The sequence below is a fragment of the Saccopteryx bilineata genome, chromosome 2 (genome assembly GCF_036850765.1).
Source record: "Saccopteryx bilineata isolate mSacBil1 chromosome 2, mSacBil1_pri_phased_curated, whole genome shotgun sequence".
NCBI lineage: Eukaryota > Metazoa > Chordata > Mammalia > Chiroptera > Emballonuridae > Saccopteryx > Saccopteryx bilineata.
Window position 1 is genome coordinate 386257182 of NC_089491.1, and position 19667 is coordinate 386276848.

The 19667-nt window shown below is 47.9% G+C and overlaps 1 protein-coding gene and 1 non-coding gene across 2 annotated transcripts; both read right to left on the reverse strand.

Annotated features, from left to right (window-relative positions):
- Positions 1-2809: 2809 nt before the first annotated feature.
- Positions 2810-19499, reverse strand: TP53 (tumor protein p53). The gene is made up of 11 exons (XM_066264164.1): positions 19358-19499; positions 7454-7555; positions 7280-7301; positions 6926-7192; positions 6304-6490; positions 6112-6224; positions 5822-5931; positions 5379-5515; positions 5214-5284; positions 4104-4210; positions 2810-3543 (listed from the first exon to the last, which is right to left on the reverse strand). Exons 2-11 carry the CDS (start codon positions 7525-7527, stop codon positions 3462-3464), a joined length of 1170 nt encoding a protein of 389 aa, XP_066120261.1. The 5' UTR covers positions 7528-7555; positions 19358-19499; the 3' UTR covers positions 2810-3461.
- Positions 8197-8381, reverse strand: LOC136327532 (small Cajal body-specific RNA 16). The gene has a single exon (XR_010729731.1). It is a non-coding gene; the product is annotated as a small Cajal body-specific RNA 16 (non-coding RNA).
- Positions 19500-19667: the final 168 nt, after the last annotated feature.

The window sequence follows — 19667 nt, forward strand, 5'->3', positions numbered from 1 at the left end:
GGCAGAGGCCAGGGAGCCATCCTCAGTGCCTGGGCCAACTTTGCTCCAATGGAGGCTTGGCTGCGGGAAGGGAAGAGAGAGACAGAGAGGAGGGGAGGGGGAGGGGTGGAGAAGCAGATGGCACCTCTCCTGTGTGCCCTGGCCGGGAATCAAACCCAGGACTCCTGCACACCAGGCCGATGCTCTACCACTGAGCCAACCGACCAGGGCCGGCAGGGCATTTTTTTAAATTTTTTGTTTTATTTTATTTTATTTATTATTATTTTTTTTTTGCATTTTTCTGAAGCTGGAAACAGGGAGAGACAGTCAGAGAGACTCCCGCATGCGCCCGACCGGGACCCACCCGGCACGCCCACCAGGGGCGACGCTCTGCCCACCAGGGGGCGATGCTCTGCCCATCCTGGGCGTTGCCATGTTGCGACCCTCCTGGGTGTCACCATGTTGCGACCAGAGCCACTCTAGCGCCTGAGGCAGAGGCCACAGAGCCATCCCCAGCGCCCGGGCCATCTTTGCTCCAATGGAGCCTTGGCTGCGGGAGGGGAAGAGAGAGACAGAGAGGAAGGCGTGGCAGAGGGGTGGAGAAGCAAATGGGCGCTTCTCCCATGTGCCCTGGCCGGGAATCGAACCCGGGTCCTCCGCACGCTAGGCCGACGCTCTACCGCTGAGCCAACCGGCCAGGGCTTTTGTTTTATTTTTTATAGAGACAGAGAGAGTTAGAGAGAGGGAAAGACAGGGACAGACAGACAGGAACAGAGAGAGATGAGAAGCATCAATCATTAGTTTTTCATTGTGTTGCAACACCTTAGTTGTTCATTGATTGCTTTCTCATACGTGCCTTGACCAAGGGCCTTCAGCAGACTGAGTAACCCGTTGCTGGAGCCAGCGACCTTGGGTTCAAGCTGGTGGGCTTTTGCTCAAACCAGATGAGTCCGTGCTCAAGCTGGCGACCTCGGGGTTTCGAACTTGGGTCCTCTGCAGCCCAGTCCGATGCTCTATCCACTGCGCCACCGCCTGGTCAGGCGGCAGGGCATTTTTTAAACTTTATTTATTTATTTATTTTTATTTATTTTTAACAGAGGCAGAGATAGACAGGGACAGACAGACAGGAAAGGAGATGAGAAGCATCAATCATCAGTTTCTCGTTGCGCATTGCGACTTCTTAGTTGTTCATTGATTGCTTTCTCACATGTGCCTTGACCGTGGGCATTCAGCAGACCGAGTAACCCCCTGCTGGAGCTAGTGACCTTGGGTCCAAACTGGTGGGCTCTTTGCTCAAGCCAGATGAGCCCGCGCTCAAGCTGGCGACCTCGGGGTCTCGAACCTGGGTCCTTCCGCATCCCAGTCCGACGCTCTATCCACTGCGCCACCACCTGGTCGGGCATGCAGGGCATTTTTTAAAACTTACTCCAAACCTTCATGAGACAGGGCTTATACTCTTGAGATCAGGGGTCACGACTGCCATGGGGCCCCAGGGCTTACCTAGTGTCGGGCACAGGGTAAAGCACCAGTATCTTATTAGAAGCCTCGAGAAATGAACAGAATAAGGTGAGCAGGTGGGACCAGAGAAGTTAGGGACTCACCGAAAATCCAGGCCTCATATTTCTCAGTCCAGTAATCTGTCTGCTCACAAAGGGATCAGCAGAGCCAAAATGGATCTGATTTCTGAATTACAGCAGAAATGAAACAGAGCTAGGGACATATTCTAGTAAAGTAGGAGTAATGGGTGCTGTACACGGATCAGCAAGGAAGCTTCAAGGTGACCGTGTACAGGAATGAGAGGGCATGAGTTTGCCAAGGGCCTGGTGGATGGGGAGAGATGGTGATTCTGGGTCTCCTGGGAAGTGTTTGGCATTCTTCAACGATTAAGAGAGAAAGGGTGGTTTTGAGGAGAGGGTGGCTGTTGGCTTTGTAGCCATCTGGGACCCATGGGGCAAGCCAAAAGGACTCCCACTGGTATTTTAAGCCTGGTTGGTAAGCTCAGAGGACAATGGCCCAGAAACCCCTCCAGACCTTGGCGCTTCTCTCCCCGCCACCAGGGAGGAGGCAGGGCAAGCTGTGTCCCCACTGTCTGGCCACCCCCTAAGCAGTGGCTTGGGCAGCAGTGGGTGATGGGGAGAGCTTGCCTCCAGCCCCCCTCCCTGGGAGCCACAGCACTGAGGAACAGGATGGGGGTTGGGGGGCTGAGCTCTCCACCCTAACCCAAGAAGTCCTTTGAAAGGTTTTCCTGGCAGAGTTTAAAGCTTCAATTCATTCAACTGCCTGGCATGAAGCCCAGGATGAGGGGATGCTGGGAAGGCCCCAGCCCCACATCCAGCCTTCACCTTAGCTGCCCCCACTGCCTGGGGACCCACAGTGGCAGCCCTCCCCTGCTCACTCTTGTCATCACACAGCGCCCACCCTCTTCCTCCCCAGGAAGTCAGGTATCCCGCCCCTTCCCTGTGGAGCAGATGGCTACCCTGGAGGCTCAGGCTTGCTAAATCAGACATTTAAATCCCGTAATCCTTGGTGAGTGGCTGACCAGGAGGCAGCGGCCCAATCCTAGAAGCAGTGGCAGGAGAGAACCTTGTGCCAGGCCTGGCAGGAAGGGAGGAGAACCCGAGTTATGGAGTCACCCCCTCCCTTGTTGTCATGCAGCCTGCAGACTGACCCAGTCTCCAGCTTTTGTTCTCCTCTTGAACCTGGGTATGGGTCCCCCCAGCTCACATTCCCTGGGCACTCAGGTGGCTGCCTCCCAATGTCACCTCCTTAATTCACCCTGCGCTGTGGGCCTCAGGCAGCCAACACTGGCACTCACCCTCAGACACACAGATGTCAGCCAAGTTTTATTGTAAAATACGAAATCAATATAAAAAATATATGGTATAAAAGGGGCAGGGGAGGGGTGCAGGTCAGGGGTACCAGTGTGCCTGCAGAGTATAAAAGAAACTGGTCCTGAGCATTTGAGGGGAAGTACAACTGATCTGGGAAGATACAGATTCTACACTAGGAACGGATTCTTCAATGGGATGAGATCTCGAGGTGCTGAGTTTCACCGAGAAAGTAGACAGCATTTGGCTGGGTCAGAGGAGAAGGGACTCAGCAATTCCCTCCTCTTAAGTTGCCCAGTCGTAGAAACCATGAACCCCATCCACCAAACAGGACAGGAAGTCAGCACCTCCGAGGAAGCCTAGTCCTAAACAGACATTATTTCATTAAGCCTCACGGTAAGTCCTGTGAGGCAGGTAGGATCACTGGCATTTTATCAATGTGGACAATGATGTTAGGAGAAATTAACTTGAGATAGCTTCCCCAGCTGGCTTTCAACCCAGGGGCCAACTACTTTACCAGAGTCCAAATCCAAGGGAAATGGGATTCTGAGGCACAGCTATACCAAGCAGAGGTTCAAGATCCTAAGCACCCCAAAATGCAAGGAAAGAAGGACAAAGATAGGGGTGACAATGGGGGACAGGAAGCAGAGGATGTCAGTCCGAGTCAGGGCCCTCTTTCTTGAGTGTGAGTTTTTTACGGTGGAAGCTAGACTTCCCCTTTTTAGACTTCAAGTGGCTGTGGAGACAGAAGAGAGGGGAGGAGATGACATCCTCTGAGTGCGAGTCTCATGGCCCCTCTTCCTAAGCTCCGAAGGGCCTGAGGCTGGGACAAGGGGAAATTACAACAATTACCACCAACTGCAGACATGTTTGCTGAGCACCTGGAGTACCCGTGTATCAGTCTCCTCACCTTCCCTGACCCCATTTGACAAATGAGGAAACTGAGCCTGAGAGGGGGCAGGAACAAGCCCACAAAAGACTTGTTAGAACTCGGCAGGGTTGAAGATCTGACCCCAAACCACAGCTCTGTCTGGCACTTCTGGTCACCAGGCCCCTGTTGGAGACCCCAGTTCTGAGACAGGGTCTGAGGGGTTTGTGGACCACTCCCCCCGCCTGAATCTGGAAAGTGGCTGTATGATTCAATGAGAGGAAGACTAGGGGATGCTGGGGCAGGGCCAGGACCCACTGGGAGGAGTTCACCTGCCTCTTATCTTGAAGGCAGGATAAGAATGGACCCTAGGCTTCCCAATGTAGGAATGCAGGAGACTGGGGCTAGAGAGGACCCAGGTCACTCACTTGGCGTAAGTCTGGCTTCCCCCTGGGTCTTTTCCAGCCTGGGCATCCTTTAGCTCTAAGGCTTCATTCAGTTCTCGGAGAATTTCAAAGTTTTTACGACCACGAATCTGCGGCAGAGGACAGGGATAAGAAAGTATTAGGCAAAGCCACAGAACCATTTTCACACTCTCTTTAACTAAAACGATCCTTTAGACTCAACCAATGAATGTATAAACAAGTGGAATAACAACTCAATAAATAAAATAGACATTGTTTAAAATAAATAAATAAATAGATTATGGTATAAGCTGGCATTCTGAAATCAGACACAACCCGGAGCCATATCTCTAGGCACCACTGCCCCCTAATGGCAGGTGCCCTAATTGCAGGGACAGCAGTCTGGAAGAAAAGAGGATTTTGAGCCCTGGCTGGCTGGCTCATCGGTAGAGAGCATCTGGCCCAGCTTGTGGAAGTCTTGGGTGCGATTCCTGCTCAGGGCATACAGGAGAAGCTACCATCCGCTTCTCCACCACACCTCCTCCCCCTCTCTTAGCCATGGCTCATCCGAGCAAGTTGGCCACAGGCACTGAGGATGGCACCACAGCCTTGCGTCAGGCGCTAAACCAGCTCACTTGCTGAGCAATGGAGCAACGGCCCCAGATGGGCAGAGCATCACCCCATAGAGACTTGCTGGGTGGATCCTGGTCGGGGTGCATGAGGAAGTCTGCCGCTCAATAATAATAATAATAATAATAATAATAAAAAGAAAAAGAAAAAAGAAAGAAAAAAAAGAATTTTGAATGCTAAACTTGAAACTTAATCTTTGGCTTAAAACAATACACATTACATGTTGAGTCTGAACAAAGGTGCCAGTTACTCTGCTAGAAGCTGGGGCTGCAGAGATGACTCACACGTGGTCCTTGCCTTCAGTTGAAAGCAATCTCATCCCAGGCTTATTATGTTTCTATTAGGCTCCTTATGTTCAACTTAAAAGTTAGTCACAAGAGTGTAGGTCATGACCAGAGAAAAGGCCTAACCTCACATTTGCTACAGTTACATCTTGTATTCCCTTATCCAATCCTATCGAGTAGGGGCAAGAGACTGCTTCTCTTCCTCTCCCAGGCTTGGTACCTCAAGGGTGAAATATTCTTCCTCCCGTGGCATCTTTGGTGGGGGAGAGGAGTCAGTGTTGGTGGGCAGTGCTGGCAAAAAGGTAAGGAATGGTGAGAACAAGAACGGTGAGTTTGGGGCAGAACCGCCCCCCCCCTGCCTCTTCCTCTTGACCTCCCGGCTTACCTCGCTTAGTGCTCCCGGGGGTCTGCTTAGGAGAAGGCTCCCCCTTCTTGTGGAAATTTTCTTCCTCTGTGCGCCGGTCTCTCCCAGGACAGGCGCAAATACGCACCTCAAAGCTGTTCCGTCCCAGCAGGTTACCACTGCCCAGGGACGGAGACGGAAGCAGGAGGCAGTAAAAAGGTGGGCCCCGCCTGTAAACCAGGCCCCACTTCCTCCCAACCATGATCCTCCAGCTCTAGGCACATGGAGAAGCCACAGGTTAGAGAGGTTGCAAAGCCAGAGAAGGGAAAGCTGGGAGGCGGCAACAAAGGAAGTTTGACATATAAGGACGGGAGGGGGAAGGACGGCTGGTAGTACTGGAAGAAACGGTTGAGAGGTAGGGCCCGGGGACAGTCAGAGGCTAGGGAGGAGCATGCCAGCATGAAGGGCACTATGCTGGTCTCTACCTGGAGTCCTCTAGTGTGATGATGGTAAGAATGGGCCGCCGGTTCATGCCTCCCATGCAGGAGCTGTTACACATGTAGTTGTAGTGGATGGTGGTACAGTCAGAGCCCACCTGGGAGAGAACAGAGGCCGAGGTGAGGCCACCCAGCCCTGAGGCCTGCAGCCTCTGTAAGCTGCAGTTAACTGTGGAACGGGGACAACCCATCTGCTGCTCTGCACATCTGGACCGGGATGGCCACTGACAAACCCCTCTAGCCCACTCCTCCCAGAAACCCCGGTTGCCAAACCTGACCTCGGGTGGCTCATAAGGCACCACAACACTATGTCGAAAAGTGTTTTTGTCGTCCAAATACTCGGCACGCAAATTCCCTTCCACCCGGATAAGGTGCTGAGGAGGAGCCAGACCTAAGAACAAATCAGGGAAGAATCAGGCACTGGGGTCTTTGGGCAACAGCTGTCCCATCTGCGGCCCCTGACTGCTCACCATCACTAAAGTCAGAGCAGCGTTCATGGTGGGGGCAGCGCCTCACAACCTCTGTCATGTACTCGGACTTCTTATAGATGGCCATGGCACGGACACGGGTACCCGGCGGGGGTACAGTGTTGACCCACAGCTGTACAGGGCAGGTCTTTGCCAGCTGGCAAAACAGCTTGTTGAGGATGGGGGAGTACTGTAGGAAAAGGAGAAAGAGTGAGTGGAAGATCAGGGGATAAGTACCCAGGGGGTCAAATAAACAAACACTGCTTAAACACCAACTGAAAGCCATGTACTGTGTGCGTAGAGGGTAGCTAGAGATGGCAGAGTTGGGGGAGCTACATCCCAGAAGCTTATTTATAAAAGCTAAGGAATGAATGGGAATGAAGAAAAAAGAAAAGTTCCATGGCCTCACGAGAGATGTAGAGAGCATGACCAGGAGGAAAGCCCAAGCTCAAGGGGGAAAATTCAACTTTGAGACAGAGGTCAGCAGTCACAGACTAAATAGGTAGAATGTAAAAAAAACAAGCCAAAGGCCAGAGAAATCCCAGTGTTCTAAACAGAAATACCCAGAGGGATATGGACAGGCATTGAACTGTCACATGGAAGCAAGCCCCTCAGGGCCACTGACCGTGCAGGTTACAGACTTGGCTGTCCCCGAATTCAGGAATCCTAAACGGAAATCATAGTGGCCTGGGTAGGTCTTCTGGGAAGGGACAAAGGATGATAAGGGCCAGGAGGTGCCCGGTCCGAGGACAACAGCTGCTGGTGCTGGGGTGGCAGCTGACGGTGCAGGAGTTGCCGACATACTGGGGGATTCATCTAGACCTCTGTCCAGACAGTTTACAAGGTCTAGGGACAGCAGCAGTTCTTCCCCTGCAACGGGTGCTTCGGGGGACTGTGAATGAGAGAAGAGAGTCAGCGGGCTGGGTTGCTAGCCTGTTGACCCTGCAGCCCCTGGTCCCTCGCCACCCCTAGTCCTTACCAGAACATTGTTTTCATGAAGCCTGAAAGACAAGAACAGCAAGTCAGGACCCTTTTTTTGCTTCCACAGGCCTTTACTAACAGAGCACCAGGGAATGAAGTGGGGTGGGTACACGGGGTAGTCGTTATTACAGGCTGGGCAGTGACCTGTCCCTCCCAAGAGACCTCCACTCACAGTTTCCACAAGTCTAAAAAGGACTCCTGACTCAGTGGGGACTCCACGGCAGGTTCTGATGGTGGCTCTTCCATGCTGGCTCCCTGGAGGACAGTGTGACTGCTGTGGGGCAGGGAGGAAAAGTCAAGGTCCACATGAGACACACCCAATGCCATCTCGCTCAGCTCAGAGCAGGCGAGCACCCTCCACCCACACCACCCTAGGTCTGAGACACAGGAGTCTCCTGACTTTCCGAGGAGCAAGGCCGCTCCTTCATAACTTTTCTCTTTGAATCTTTCATCGCAACCCAGGCTTCTCCGTGCCCTATCACCTCTCAACAGCCTCACTATACACTTTCTTGAGAAAAAAACAAAAACAAAAACAGATAACCAGAGAGGGAACCCCAGTCTTTTCGCCAATGAATCCACAAGCCTTCCTAAAAAGTGAACCTTACTTTTCTGCCTTCCTTCCAGGGTCCAGTGATTCCCAGCCCACTCCCTTCCTCTGGAGAAAAATACCTCCCGGGGCCCCCCACATTCCCCACTGGATCCCCTTCATTGCAGTTGCCGGAAGAACCACTGTGCACTCTTGGCCCTGAGAAATTGGTCTCTCATGACCAAGCCCCTGCCTGCTTCTCTGATCTCATCTTGTGACGCTCTCCCCTTCCCTGATGTTCAAGCTCTGTCCCTGCTATTGCAGCACTCTGCAGTTCACCTAACTGCTGGTTTCTTTACTGGGAACACTGTTCTTTTTTTTTTTTTTTTTCTTGTTTGCAGTATCATACATGATCATTAAACTGCTGCTAGAATGTTCACACCTGTTACTGCAAATTCAAAACCCAGTAATAGCTCCTGGGGAATTTACTTTAGGTCAGGATAGGGCTCGCTGGTACCAGGCTGCACCCACAACTAGGCAGGTTCAGCAACACAGGAGCCTTTCCCCAGACCATCCCTGTTCTTGCCATTACTGCAGGGTAGGCTCCTTCTCGGACCTCAATGCAAATGTCACACCTCCTCAGGGATGTTTTCCCAGAACACTAAAAAGGCTACCAGCCACAAACTCTGTCACCCTATTTTTTTTTAAAAAAAGGAGTCTATTTTTTTTTGTTTTTTAGAAAGAAGAGACAGAAAGGGGAGAGGGAGGAGTGGAAAGCATCGTTGATTCTTGTATGTGCTTTGGCCTGGCAAGCTGGGGTTTTGAACCAGCAACCTCAGCATTCCAGGTCGACGCTCCATCCACTGCGCCACCACAGGTCAGACTGTCGCTTTATTTTAATTCTCATGGTCCTTACACCATCCGATCCCTTTCCTCGTTCACTTCATCTGTTTCCTCTCGTTGAATGTAAGCTTCATCAGGAAGTTACCTATCCTGTTCATCACAGTATTAGCATAAGGCTGTGATGAACAAGATTAAACAGTGAATCAGTGAACTGTTGTGCCCAGGCTGTGAGCAGGCTATGAGAGGTCAAAGGGGCAAGGAGGGCAGAAGGGTGGTCTTAGTATGGGCCAGGGCTCTGCAACTTTGCTGCCTTCATCTCACCTTCTTCTAGGCCAGCTTTCAAATGGCCTCATTATCTTTCTTTTCTTTTCTTTTTAGAGAGGAGAGATAAGGATGAGTTGGAGGAGTGGGAAGTATCAACTGGTAGTAGTTAACTCTCAATATGTGCCGTGATGGGGCAAGTCTGTGGTTTTGAACCAGCGACCTCTGCATTCCAGGTTGATGTGTTAGCCACAGAACCACCACAGGTCAGGCTCATTATCTTAATCTTGATGTCTAATTTGTCAAGTTTGCTAAGAATTGTACCTGTTACAAATTACTTTTCTTTCTGTCTTGCCAGGTACTGACAATGCCCCCTCCCCCCAAGCCCATTATTGGCGGGCTCTTTTCTTTTTTTTAATATACAGGGACAGAGATAGAGTCAGAGAGAGGGACAGACAGACAGGAATGGAGAGAGATGAGAAGCATCAATCATCAGTTTTTCACTGCAACACCTTAGTTGTTCATTGCTTGCTTTCTCATGTGCCTTGACTGCAGGCCTTCATCAGACCGAGTAACCCCTTGCTCAAGCCAGCGACCTTGGGTGCAAGCTGGTGAGCTTTTGCTCAAACCAGATAAACCCATTCTCAAGCTGGTGACCTCAGGGTCTGAACCTGGGTCCTTTTTTTTATTTTTTGGCGGGTTCTTTTCTAATCCCCCTTAACATCCACCTCTACTGTTAGTTGATATAGGGCTTTCATTTTTAGGTAATTAGTTTGCAAAATCCTTTCAAACTTATCTATGTATTTGTCTTGATAACCACACCTGACACTTGACAAGAGGAAGCTGAGTCTCAAAGAGGTTAAGTGACAGAGCCCACAGTGCACACAGGTCAGCAAAGGAGCTTTTATTAAAAATGACCATTCAGCCTGACCCGTGGTGGCACAGTGGATAGTGTCAACCTGGAATGCTGAGGTCGCTGGTTCGAAGCCCTGGGCTTGCCTGGTCTAGGCACATATGGGAGTTGATGCTTCCTGTTCCTCCCCCCTTCCTCCCAAACGAATAAATAAAATCTTTAAGATATATACTTTAAAAAAAATGACCATTCAGGCCCTGGCCGGTTGGCTCAGCGGTAGAGCGTCGGCCTAGCGTGCGGAGGACCCGGGTTCGATTCCCGGCCAGGGCACACAGGAGAAGCGCCCATTTGCTTCTCCACCCCTCCGCCGCGCTTTCCTCTCTGTCTCTCTCTTCCCCTCCCGCAGCCAAGGCTCCATTGGAGCAAAGATGGCCCGGGCGCTGGGGATGGCTCTGTGGCCTCTGCCTCAGGCGCTAGAGTGGCTCTGGTCGCAACATGGCGACGCCCAGGATGGGCAGAGCATCGCCCCATGGTGGGCGTGCCGGGTGGATCCCAGTCGGGCGCATGCGGGAGTCTGTCTGACTGTCTCTCCCTGTTTCCAGCTTCAGAAAAATGCAAAAAAAAACCCAAACAAACAAACAAAAAAAATGACCATTCAGACACCTAGGAATAATACGGTAGAATAACACTCCATCACAGACTACTCTTCAGGTGCAAGTTCTGGGTGGCAAAACCTGTCCCACTGAGAGGCTGTAGAGTGAATGTGCCAAGTGAGACTGTCCTGTGATGGTGGGACCCAGGTGTCAACCCACTGGGAGGGAGACCGCTCCAGAGACATAGGGGGCCTTCCTCTCTCAGTTCTTCAGAGCAACTAAAATTCTCAATGCTTCTTTTTTTTTTTTCCAGATACTGTGAGGAAAGGCTCAATGCTTCTTAAAAAGGCAGGCACAGTCACTATTAGGAAACCTTTTCATGGGTATGTACATCAGGAGGCCAGAATATTACAATGACAGCTGAACCAGACCTTCCAAAGGTTGGGGAGGTAGAATGTTTACCCAGGCAGTCCTAGTGGGGAGGCAATGAACTCAGTTATGACTCCAAGGAGAGGCGGGTCAGACAACTGTCATAACAATGGCTGCTGCTCATTGGCCCATGCTTTTCAGTGGCTTACCTCATCAGTCCCCTGTATTATCATCTGAAGGAACTAAGGTTCTGAGAATTAAGTCACTTACCCAAACTCAGAAAGCACCCAAGGGATAGGGCCAGGGATTTGAACCTATGAAGCCCAAGGCTACACCCAAGCTCTAAATAATTATGCTCCTATGGCTTCCTCCAGAGTCTGGTGTGAAAAAATTGATTCTGGAAAGTAACAACGCGGTGTCTGGTAACACTGAAAACACACACATGTTACTACTTAGCCAAACCACTTCTAGATAGACTCCTAGGAAAACCTAGGAAAAAGGTTGCATGAGGACAGCAGAAAGAATCGTGCACAAAAATGTTCATGTCAGTGTGTTCCTAATAGCAGGTAACAAGAAACCTTACTACCCACCAACAGGAAATAGCTAAATTAAATGTGGCATTCTCACAAGAGAAATTTACTACAGCAATTGAAGAAAGGAATTTATCTGTAGATGTAAACTGATTGTAGCTCAGAAACATGTTGAGTAGCTTATGTAAATTAAAACCACAAAACAAGTATTCATTGCTTAAAAACATGTATGTAAAAGTATGAAAAACAGGCAAGAAGAATAAAAATTCACTATGATAGTGATGGTTTCAGACAGGCGATATACATGCTCATGGGGCTGGAGGCTTTAGCTTTATTAAAAATAAAAAAAGATGGTATACATACATTACTTGTACAATTAAAATTTAGACACAAATAAGACAAATGTTAAATGTTATATAATTATTTGGTGGAAATATGAGGATTATTATTCTTGTACTTATATGCATTTTTCCAAATTAGAAGTCTAAAAAGAAAAATAACCTCTTCCACACAGATTGACTTTGAGGCCTTTGTGGAAAATCATGACAACACTTGTGTGTCTTTCCCTGGACAATATTCTATCCATTGGTTATCTTACTGTAGCTATACAGTATTTCTTAAAAAAGTGTTTATATTATTGATTTTAGAGAGGGAAAGGGAAAGAGCAGGAAACAGATAGGAACATTTGTTCCTATATATGCCATGACCACAGATGGAACTGGCAACCTCTGTGCTTAGGGATGATGTTCTAACCAACAGAGTTATCCAGCCAGGGCTACAGTCATCTTTAAGTCAGGTAGCTTAAGACCTCTAATTTTGTGCTACTCTTTCATTTTGGAATCAGCTTGTTGATTTCTGCAAAAAAGTCTGCTGGGATTTTGACTGGGATTGAATTAAATAACATTGCTGAGTAGTGACATCATTGAGTCTTCCAATCCATAAATATGGTACTTCTTTTCATCATTCATCCATTCATTCTTTTTAATTTGGGAGGACATTTATTAAAGCTCGGGAAAGTGAAACAAGAAGGGGACTAGGACAAAAGAACCAACAGGAGAGATTAGGTGGGGCTGCTTGGTTCTCTAAAAATGTTATAGGAAAGAAATGAGCCTAGGTGTGGCCACTTTGGCTCACAGGTCAGTAAAAAGGGGGAGACAGATTCAGGGGGTTAGACTGGGACAAACTGCTGCTGCCCATTGCTTCCCTGGATGCAAGTCTCATGGGGAGCCTTAGAGTTTAGGAGACACAAACCTGTGTAAAAAGAGAGGAAGGGAAGAGGTACAGGTGTGCCCATAGGAGGGAGAGCCCTCAGCCTCTTTCCATTATTTAAATTTTCCTTCAAGTCACAGCAAAATTTTGTAGTTTATAATATAGAGCTCTTGTCTATCACTTGTTCAATTACCCCTGAATATGCCATGTTTTGGATGCTATTGTAAATGGCAGATTTTGGGTTTTTTTTTCCTGAGAGATAGACAAGACAGACAGATAGGAAGGGAGGGCAATGAAAAGCATCAACTTGTTGCGGCACTTTAGTTTATTGATTGCTTCTCTTACGTGCCTTGATGGGGGTAGGGGGTGTGTGTATGGGTGGCTCCAGCTGCCAGTGATCGTGCCCGTGACCTTAGGGTTTTGAACTTGGGATCTTAGCATCTCAGGTCAATGCTCTATCTATCCACTGGGCCACTACTGGGCAGGCTGTAAATGGCTGTTTAAAAAAATTATTAATTTTTTAGAGAGGAAGGAAGAGAAACATCAATTTGTGGTTCCACTTATTTGTTCACTCATTGGTTGATTCTTTTATGTGTGACGGGACCAAACCCACAACCTTGGTGTGTTGGGACAATGCTCTAACCAGCTGAGCTACCCGGCCAGGGCTTAAATGGCATTGTTTTTAAAATTCATTTTTCGCCCTGGCCGGTTGGCTCAGCGGTAGAGCGTCGGCCTAGCGTGCGGAGGACCCGGGTTCGATTCCCGGCCAGGGCACACAGGAGAAGAGCCCATTTGCTTCTCCACCCCTCCGCCGCGCTTTCCTCTCTGTCTCTCTCTTCCCCTCCCGCAGCCAAGGCTCCATTGGAGCAGAGATGGCCCGGGCGCTGGGCTTGGCTCTGTGGCCTCTGCCTCAGGCGCTAGAGTGGCTCTGGTCGCAATATGGCGACGCCCAGGATGGGCAGAGCATCGCCCCCTGGGGGGCAGAGCACCGCCCCTGGTGGGCGGGCCGGGTGGATCCCGGTCCGGCGCATGCGGGAGTCTGTCTGACTGTCTCTCCCTGTTTCCAGCTTCAGAAAAATGAAAAAAAAAAAAAAAAATTCATTTTTCGAGCTCAGATTCAATGGTTGTGTTAGGTAGGATGGACAGTTACCATGGCAGGAAGTGGAGAGGGGAGAGAAATAAGGTTTTACCTCACTTATCGAAGGAGGGAATCAGCAGTTTTAAGGTTTGCCAGAATAAAATTACCAGATGTTCAATGGGCCCTGAAACACTTCGTTAGTCCCAGTCTCAGGAAAGGAGAACCTTGAAATTTACAGCTAAAAAGTATATAATCTCCAAGACCCCAACAAGTAGGGGTGCTTAGGCTAGCTGAGTTGCCCACTTGTGCCTTGTTACCAAGTGTACAGCTTTGCTTAATCAACTGCTTGCTTTGCTTGAATGCTGCACCGTTTCCCACCTGAATTCTTTCTCATCAGTGGGACAAGAATCGAGGAGGGAAAAGCCCCCTTGAACTTGGGCCTTCTCTGGTGACAGTGCTATTATACAAAAATACAATTTGGGTATTCAAGAAGCCTTGAAACTTCTGCCCTTGCTATAATCACTTATTAGTTGATATTTAAAAAATAAATTTTGTATTAAGAACTTGCATACACAACTGTAACACTTGTGAATAAAAGTTTTCCTTCCTCCCTCCCTTTCCAATCGTATCTTTTTCTTACCTGGTTAAGACCTACAGTATAATGCTGAAGTGCTGAGAGTAGAATCCTTTTCTAGTCTGTGATCTCAGAGGGAAAGCCTTCATCTTGTCACTATTATGTATATTGTTAATGGTAACTTGTTTGGGAGTGCCCTTTGTCAGACTGAGGAAAGTTTTTGTATCTAAATTTACTGGAGGTTGGTTTATTTTGGAGGCATTATGAATAGCCGTTCCATACTGTCAACTGTTTTTATGCATCTTTTGAAACGATCATCGGATTTTTTTCATCCTTTAAACCAGCGGTTCCCAACCTGTGGGTCGCGACCCCGGCGGGGGTCGAACGACCAAAACACAGGGGTCGCCTAAAACCGATGGCAGCGACCCCTGTGTTTTGGTCGTTCGACCCCCGCCGGGGTCGCGACCCACAGGTTGAGAACCGCTGCTTTAAACTGTTAATGTGGCAAATTATACTGACTTTGGAAGTGAAATTAATGCTGCAGTCAGAGATAAACTCCTTTTGGTCATTTTTATATATCACCAGGTTTTATTTACTGAAATTTATAAGATTTTTGCACATATATACTAACAGGAATATTGGTCTAAGTTTTCTTTCCTTGTAACGTCCTCGGTATGGTTTTATCATCAGGATTATGCTGGTCTTACAAAATGAGTTGGGCAATGTTACCACCTCCATATTTTGAAAAAGGTTGGTATTGTTTCTGCTTCAAATGTTTGAAGAGAATGAAGGGAACCAAAGTTTTGCCACTCTAAAGCTGTCTTTTTTGGGATATTGATTTTAACCTGTTTATTAAGAAACAAAAGACTCATAAAGAACCTTTGACCTTACCCCCTTTCCTGCTCAAGATACTCAAACAGAAAAACCTATTTCAGTAAGGATTTTAGGATGTTCACCTTAGCCTAATTTGAATTAAGTATGGTTAATAAGAGGGCTTCAGATAGGGACCGGTTAGCTAGATACTTGCTGTGTCCCATTGTTTCTGAGTTGCCTAGCAGGAAAAGTCTTGCTGTATGTTCTGCTTCATGTATGTTCCACTCTCACTTATAAAATTTAATATCTTGTTCCCCTTTCTCCGTAATGTCTTATGTGAATTCCCCATGCACGAAAACTTTGATTTTCTCCTAGTGATCTGTCTTTGTTAATTACCAACCCAGCTAGAACTTAGAAGGTAAGAGGGCCTGACCAGGCGGTGCCACAAGTGGATAGAGCATCAGACTGGGATGCGGAGGACCCAGGTTCGAAACACCAAGGTTGCCAGCTTGAGCGCAGGCTCATCTGGTTTGAGCAAGAGGTCACTCCATCTGCTGTAGCCCACTGGTCAAGGCACATATGAGAAAGCAATCAATGAGAAACTAAGGTGCTGCAACGAAGAACTGATGCTTCTCATCTCTCTCCCTTCCAATCTGCCTGTCCCTATCTGTTTCTCTCTGTCACACACACACACACACAGGTAAGAGGAACGGTATTAGTATTTCTTTAGTCCCCCCAAGAATAAAGGAGACAGAAAAGAGCACCAAGATAGCAGACTTAACCTCAAACCTCATAATAAATGTATTAAATGTAAATGAACCATGTACTTCAATTAAAAGCAATTCAGGCCTGACCAGGCAGTGGCGCAGTGGATAGAGCGTCAGACTGGGATGCAGAGGACCCAGGTTCAAGACCCCGAGGTCACCAGCTTGAGCTCAGGCTCATCTGGTTTGAGCAAAAGCCCACCAGCTTGAACCCAAGGTCGCTGGCTCCAGCAAGGGGTTACTCGGTCTGCTGAAGGCCCACGGTCAAGGCACATATAAGAAAGCAATAAATGAACAACTAAACTAAGGTGTTGCAACGCGCAAGGAAAAACTAATGATTGATGCTTCTCATCTCTCTTCGTTTCTGTCTGTCTGTCCCTATCTATCTTTCTCTCTGACTGTCTCTGTAAAAAATAAATAAATAAAATAAAAAAATAAAAAAAGCAATTCAGTGGGGAAAGGCTATTTCAACAAGTGAATCTAGAACAAGTGTATATCCAAATAGGAAAAGAACAAAATAACAAGTGTGGACCCAGCGCACCTGGTTAGGGCACATTTGAGAAACAAGCAGAGTGCACAAGCAAATGGAATGACAAAGTCGAACAGCAAGTTGATGCTTCTCTCTCTCAAATCAATGGCAAAATTAAAGCACAAACAAAACCCTCCCCCCCAGAATCTTGACCCCTAAATATATTTACCTGAGTGTAAAACCAAGAACCGTAAAGGTTATAGAAGACAATATATGAGAAAATGTACACGATTATCTTTCATGACCTTGGGGTAAGATTTCCTAAACAGGTAACAGTAAACACTTAAAAGAGATGAATCTTTTCCTCTGGGCAAGCAACAGATTAGTAGAAAATTCATGTATCAGACAAATGATATTCGTAGCCAAAATGTATTTAAAAACTACGACAAAAAAAAAAAAAAAAAAAGCAAATAAGCCAATTTTAAAAATGGGGAAAAGACTTGAAGAGCCACTTCACATGACATACAGTGTGTCCGTAAAGTCATGGTGCACTTTTGACCGGTCACAGAAAAGCAACATAAGATAGAAATGTGAAATTTGTACCAAATAAAAGGAAAACCCTCCCAGTTTCTGTAGGATGATGTGGCAGCATATGTGCATGTGCAGATGACATAACACCCTATATACAGCAGAGCAGCCCATGGCCATGCCAGTCCAGATGTGGACGGCACAGAGAAAAGTTCAGTGTGTTCTGTGGCTCACTAAATTCGAATCCGTGACCAAAGTGCAACATGAATATCGGCATGTTTATAACGAAGTGCCACCACATAGGAATAACATTACTTGGTGGGATAAGCAGTTGGAGGAAACCGGCAGTTTGGTGGAGAAACCCCGTTCTGGTAGGCCATCAGTCAGTGACAAGTCTGTAGAGGCTACAGGATAGCTACCTAAGGTGCCCTAGAAAATCTGTGCATGAGCCCACATCGAACTGCACTGAATAGGTATGAAACTGGGAGAGTTTTCCTTTTATTTGGTGCAGATTTCACATTTCTATCATCTTTTGTTACTTTCCTGTGAGCGGTCAAAAGTGCACCATGACTTTATGGACACACTGTTGTAATGGACAATACACAGATGAAAACTGCGTGTGGTACAACCACTTTGAAAATTAGAATTAAAAAAAATTTTTTTAAATTCATTTTAGAGAGGAGAAGGAGAGACAGAAGAGACAGAGGGGGGGGGGGGGAGCTGGAAGCATCAACTCCCATATGTGCCTTGACCAGGGAAGCCCAGGGTTTCCAACCGGCGACCTCAGCATTTCCAGGTCAACGCTTTATCCACTGCGCCACCACAGGTCAGGCTAAAAATCAGAATTTTTAAAAGTAAAGTTAAAAAAATAGAGATTTACTCTCTACTCTCTTGACCTGGCAATTCCAAGTATTTAACCAAGAAACATGAAAACCTATGCGCGCACGCACACACACACAATAAACTGACCGAGAATGTTAATAGCTTTATTTAAAATAAACCCCAGCGAGAAACAACTCAAAAGGCAACCACAATGAGAATAAACAATCCAATGTAATATACTAAAAAAGTATCAAAATGCTGATTCACCACCCAATACATGCAATAATACGGATGAATTTTACAAAAACCATGCTGAAAGAAGCCTGACATAAAGGAGCACATACTATATAAGTTCCCCAAACAGAAATCAAAGGTGCGGGTCAGAGACAGACTGGGAAAGAGGCATGAAAAACTTCTGGGGCGATGAAAATGTTCTACATTTTAAAAGGCGGTCCAGTGTGGTTAGTTGCCAAATCTCGTCAATTGCAGTGGGTGTGTACACGCGACCTCAATCTAGAAAAAAAGCAAGCACATTAGGTATCGCGCACATCTTTGCAGATGCGTGGTGACTGCTGAATGGAATGACCGCACCCTATGGGATGAAGATGCGGGGGTAAAGGGTTAACCGGGGCACTTGGCGTGAGTTCTGCCCCTCTCACAGGGAACAACCAGCCAGGACCACAAGGCTGTGCCCAGGACCCAAAGCCATCCCCTTCCGCTTTCACGACGTTCAGCCTGCGTCAGAAAATGGAATGGCTTAGCCCAAAGCCGGATATAATAAATTGTTACCCGTGTTAGACTCTTCCATCGTTTAATCAAACATACCCATTCTCGAAAATACCCAGGGTTTGCCCTGTGCACATTTCAAAACAAAAACAAAGCAAAAGCCCAACCCGTGCCACGGAATGGTAGAGTCCACCTCGCCCCGAGGTGGAGCACACCATAAGAGGGGGAGAGATTGAGGTTTTCATCAAAACAAAGACCCTCCCCTTTCCTTTCCAAAACTGTAACTAACTAGTCCTGGAAGAAAAAAAAAAAGTGGTGAAGGAGATTATCAGCCTCCCTCCGCAAGTAATAGGAACCAGTCTAAAAGACATTTTCTCTCTTCCCACTTCCCTCCCATCGGGTAGATTTGAGCTGCTCCGAAGGAAGAAACCGGAAATGGCATTGCCAGGGCATTAATGTAAATGTAGAGCCTAACAATAACAGGGCTTCCGGCCCTCTCAGACCGGGATAATCCTTCCCGGTTTCACTGGCAAACCTTTACTTTATCATTTCCCATTTCCACGACTGACAGTATTTAGTTGGGTTTTCTCCGTCTAGTGGAGCCAGGGGCCAGTTGGAAAAACTACTCCAACAAAGGTCCAGAAGTTATGGGACCTTCATTAGCAGTGTGGGCTCCCAGATCATCCCGAATAATCATTTCAGAACGTAGCCCGAGATTCCACCAAGATACCATGGGCTCTAAAGTCTGGAGCCGTGAGTTCCGAGATCCGAAAGTCACTGAACCTGACGAATCTTATTTCAGGATTCCCCACACCCGGCAGTGAGAAGGGGATGGAAATATGTGGGTGGCGAAGAACTCCTAGGGCTAGCACAAAGTTCCACTCCCCCGCCCGGGTGTTCAGGTTTGAGTTCGGCTGTTACATCCCCAGTATCTATACCCAGGCCTCCCAACATTACATTCTATGTTGGGGCCACCAGCCAAACTTTTATTGCCCACCCCCAATCGCCAAGTCCCCAGTGGCCAATCTCCAGCCCACTCGATTCTCCCTAGCTTAAAATACAGAGAGCCGAGAGCTCATGACTCAGAGAGGATTCATCACACTAAGTCAAGAGCTTACCTGAACCTCAGGGGAGCTTATCACTATCCCGGGAGGCACGCTCCGAGGCCGAATGTCAGGTGACCCCGGGAGACCACAGAACACCCGCGTCCAGGACAAGGTCTCTGAACTTTTGAGCTCACAAGTTTTAGCGCCAGTCGGAGCACATGGGAGGGGAAAACCCCAATCCCAGCAGTCCCCGCGAGACTCCTGGCACAAAGCTGGACAGTAGCCATGACAAGTAAGGGCAAGCAGTTCGCCAGCGGGCAGAGGCAATGGAAGACAGGAGAGGAGGCTGCTGAGAGTCAAGAGCCCCGCCGTATTGGTGGTG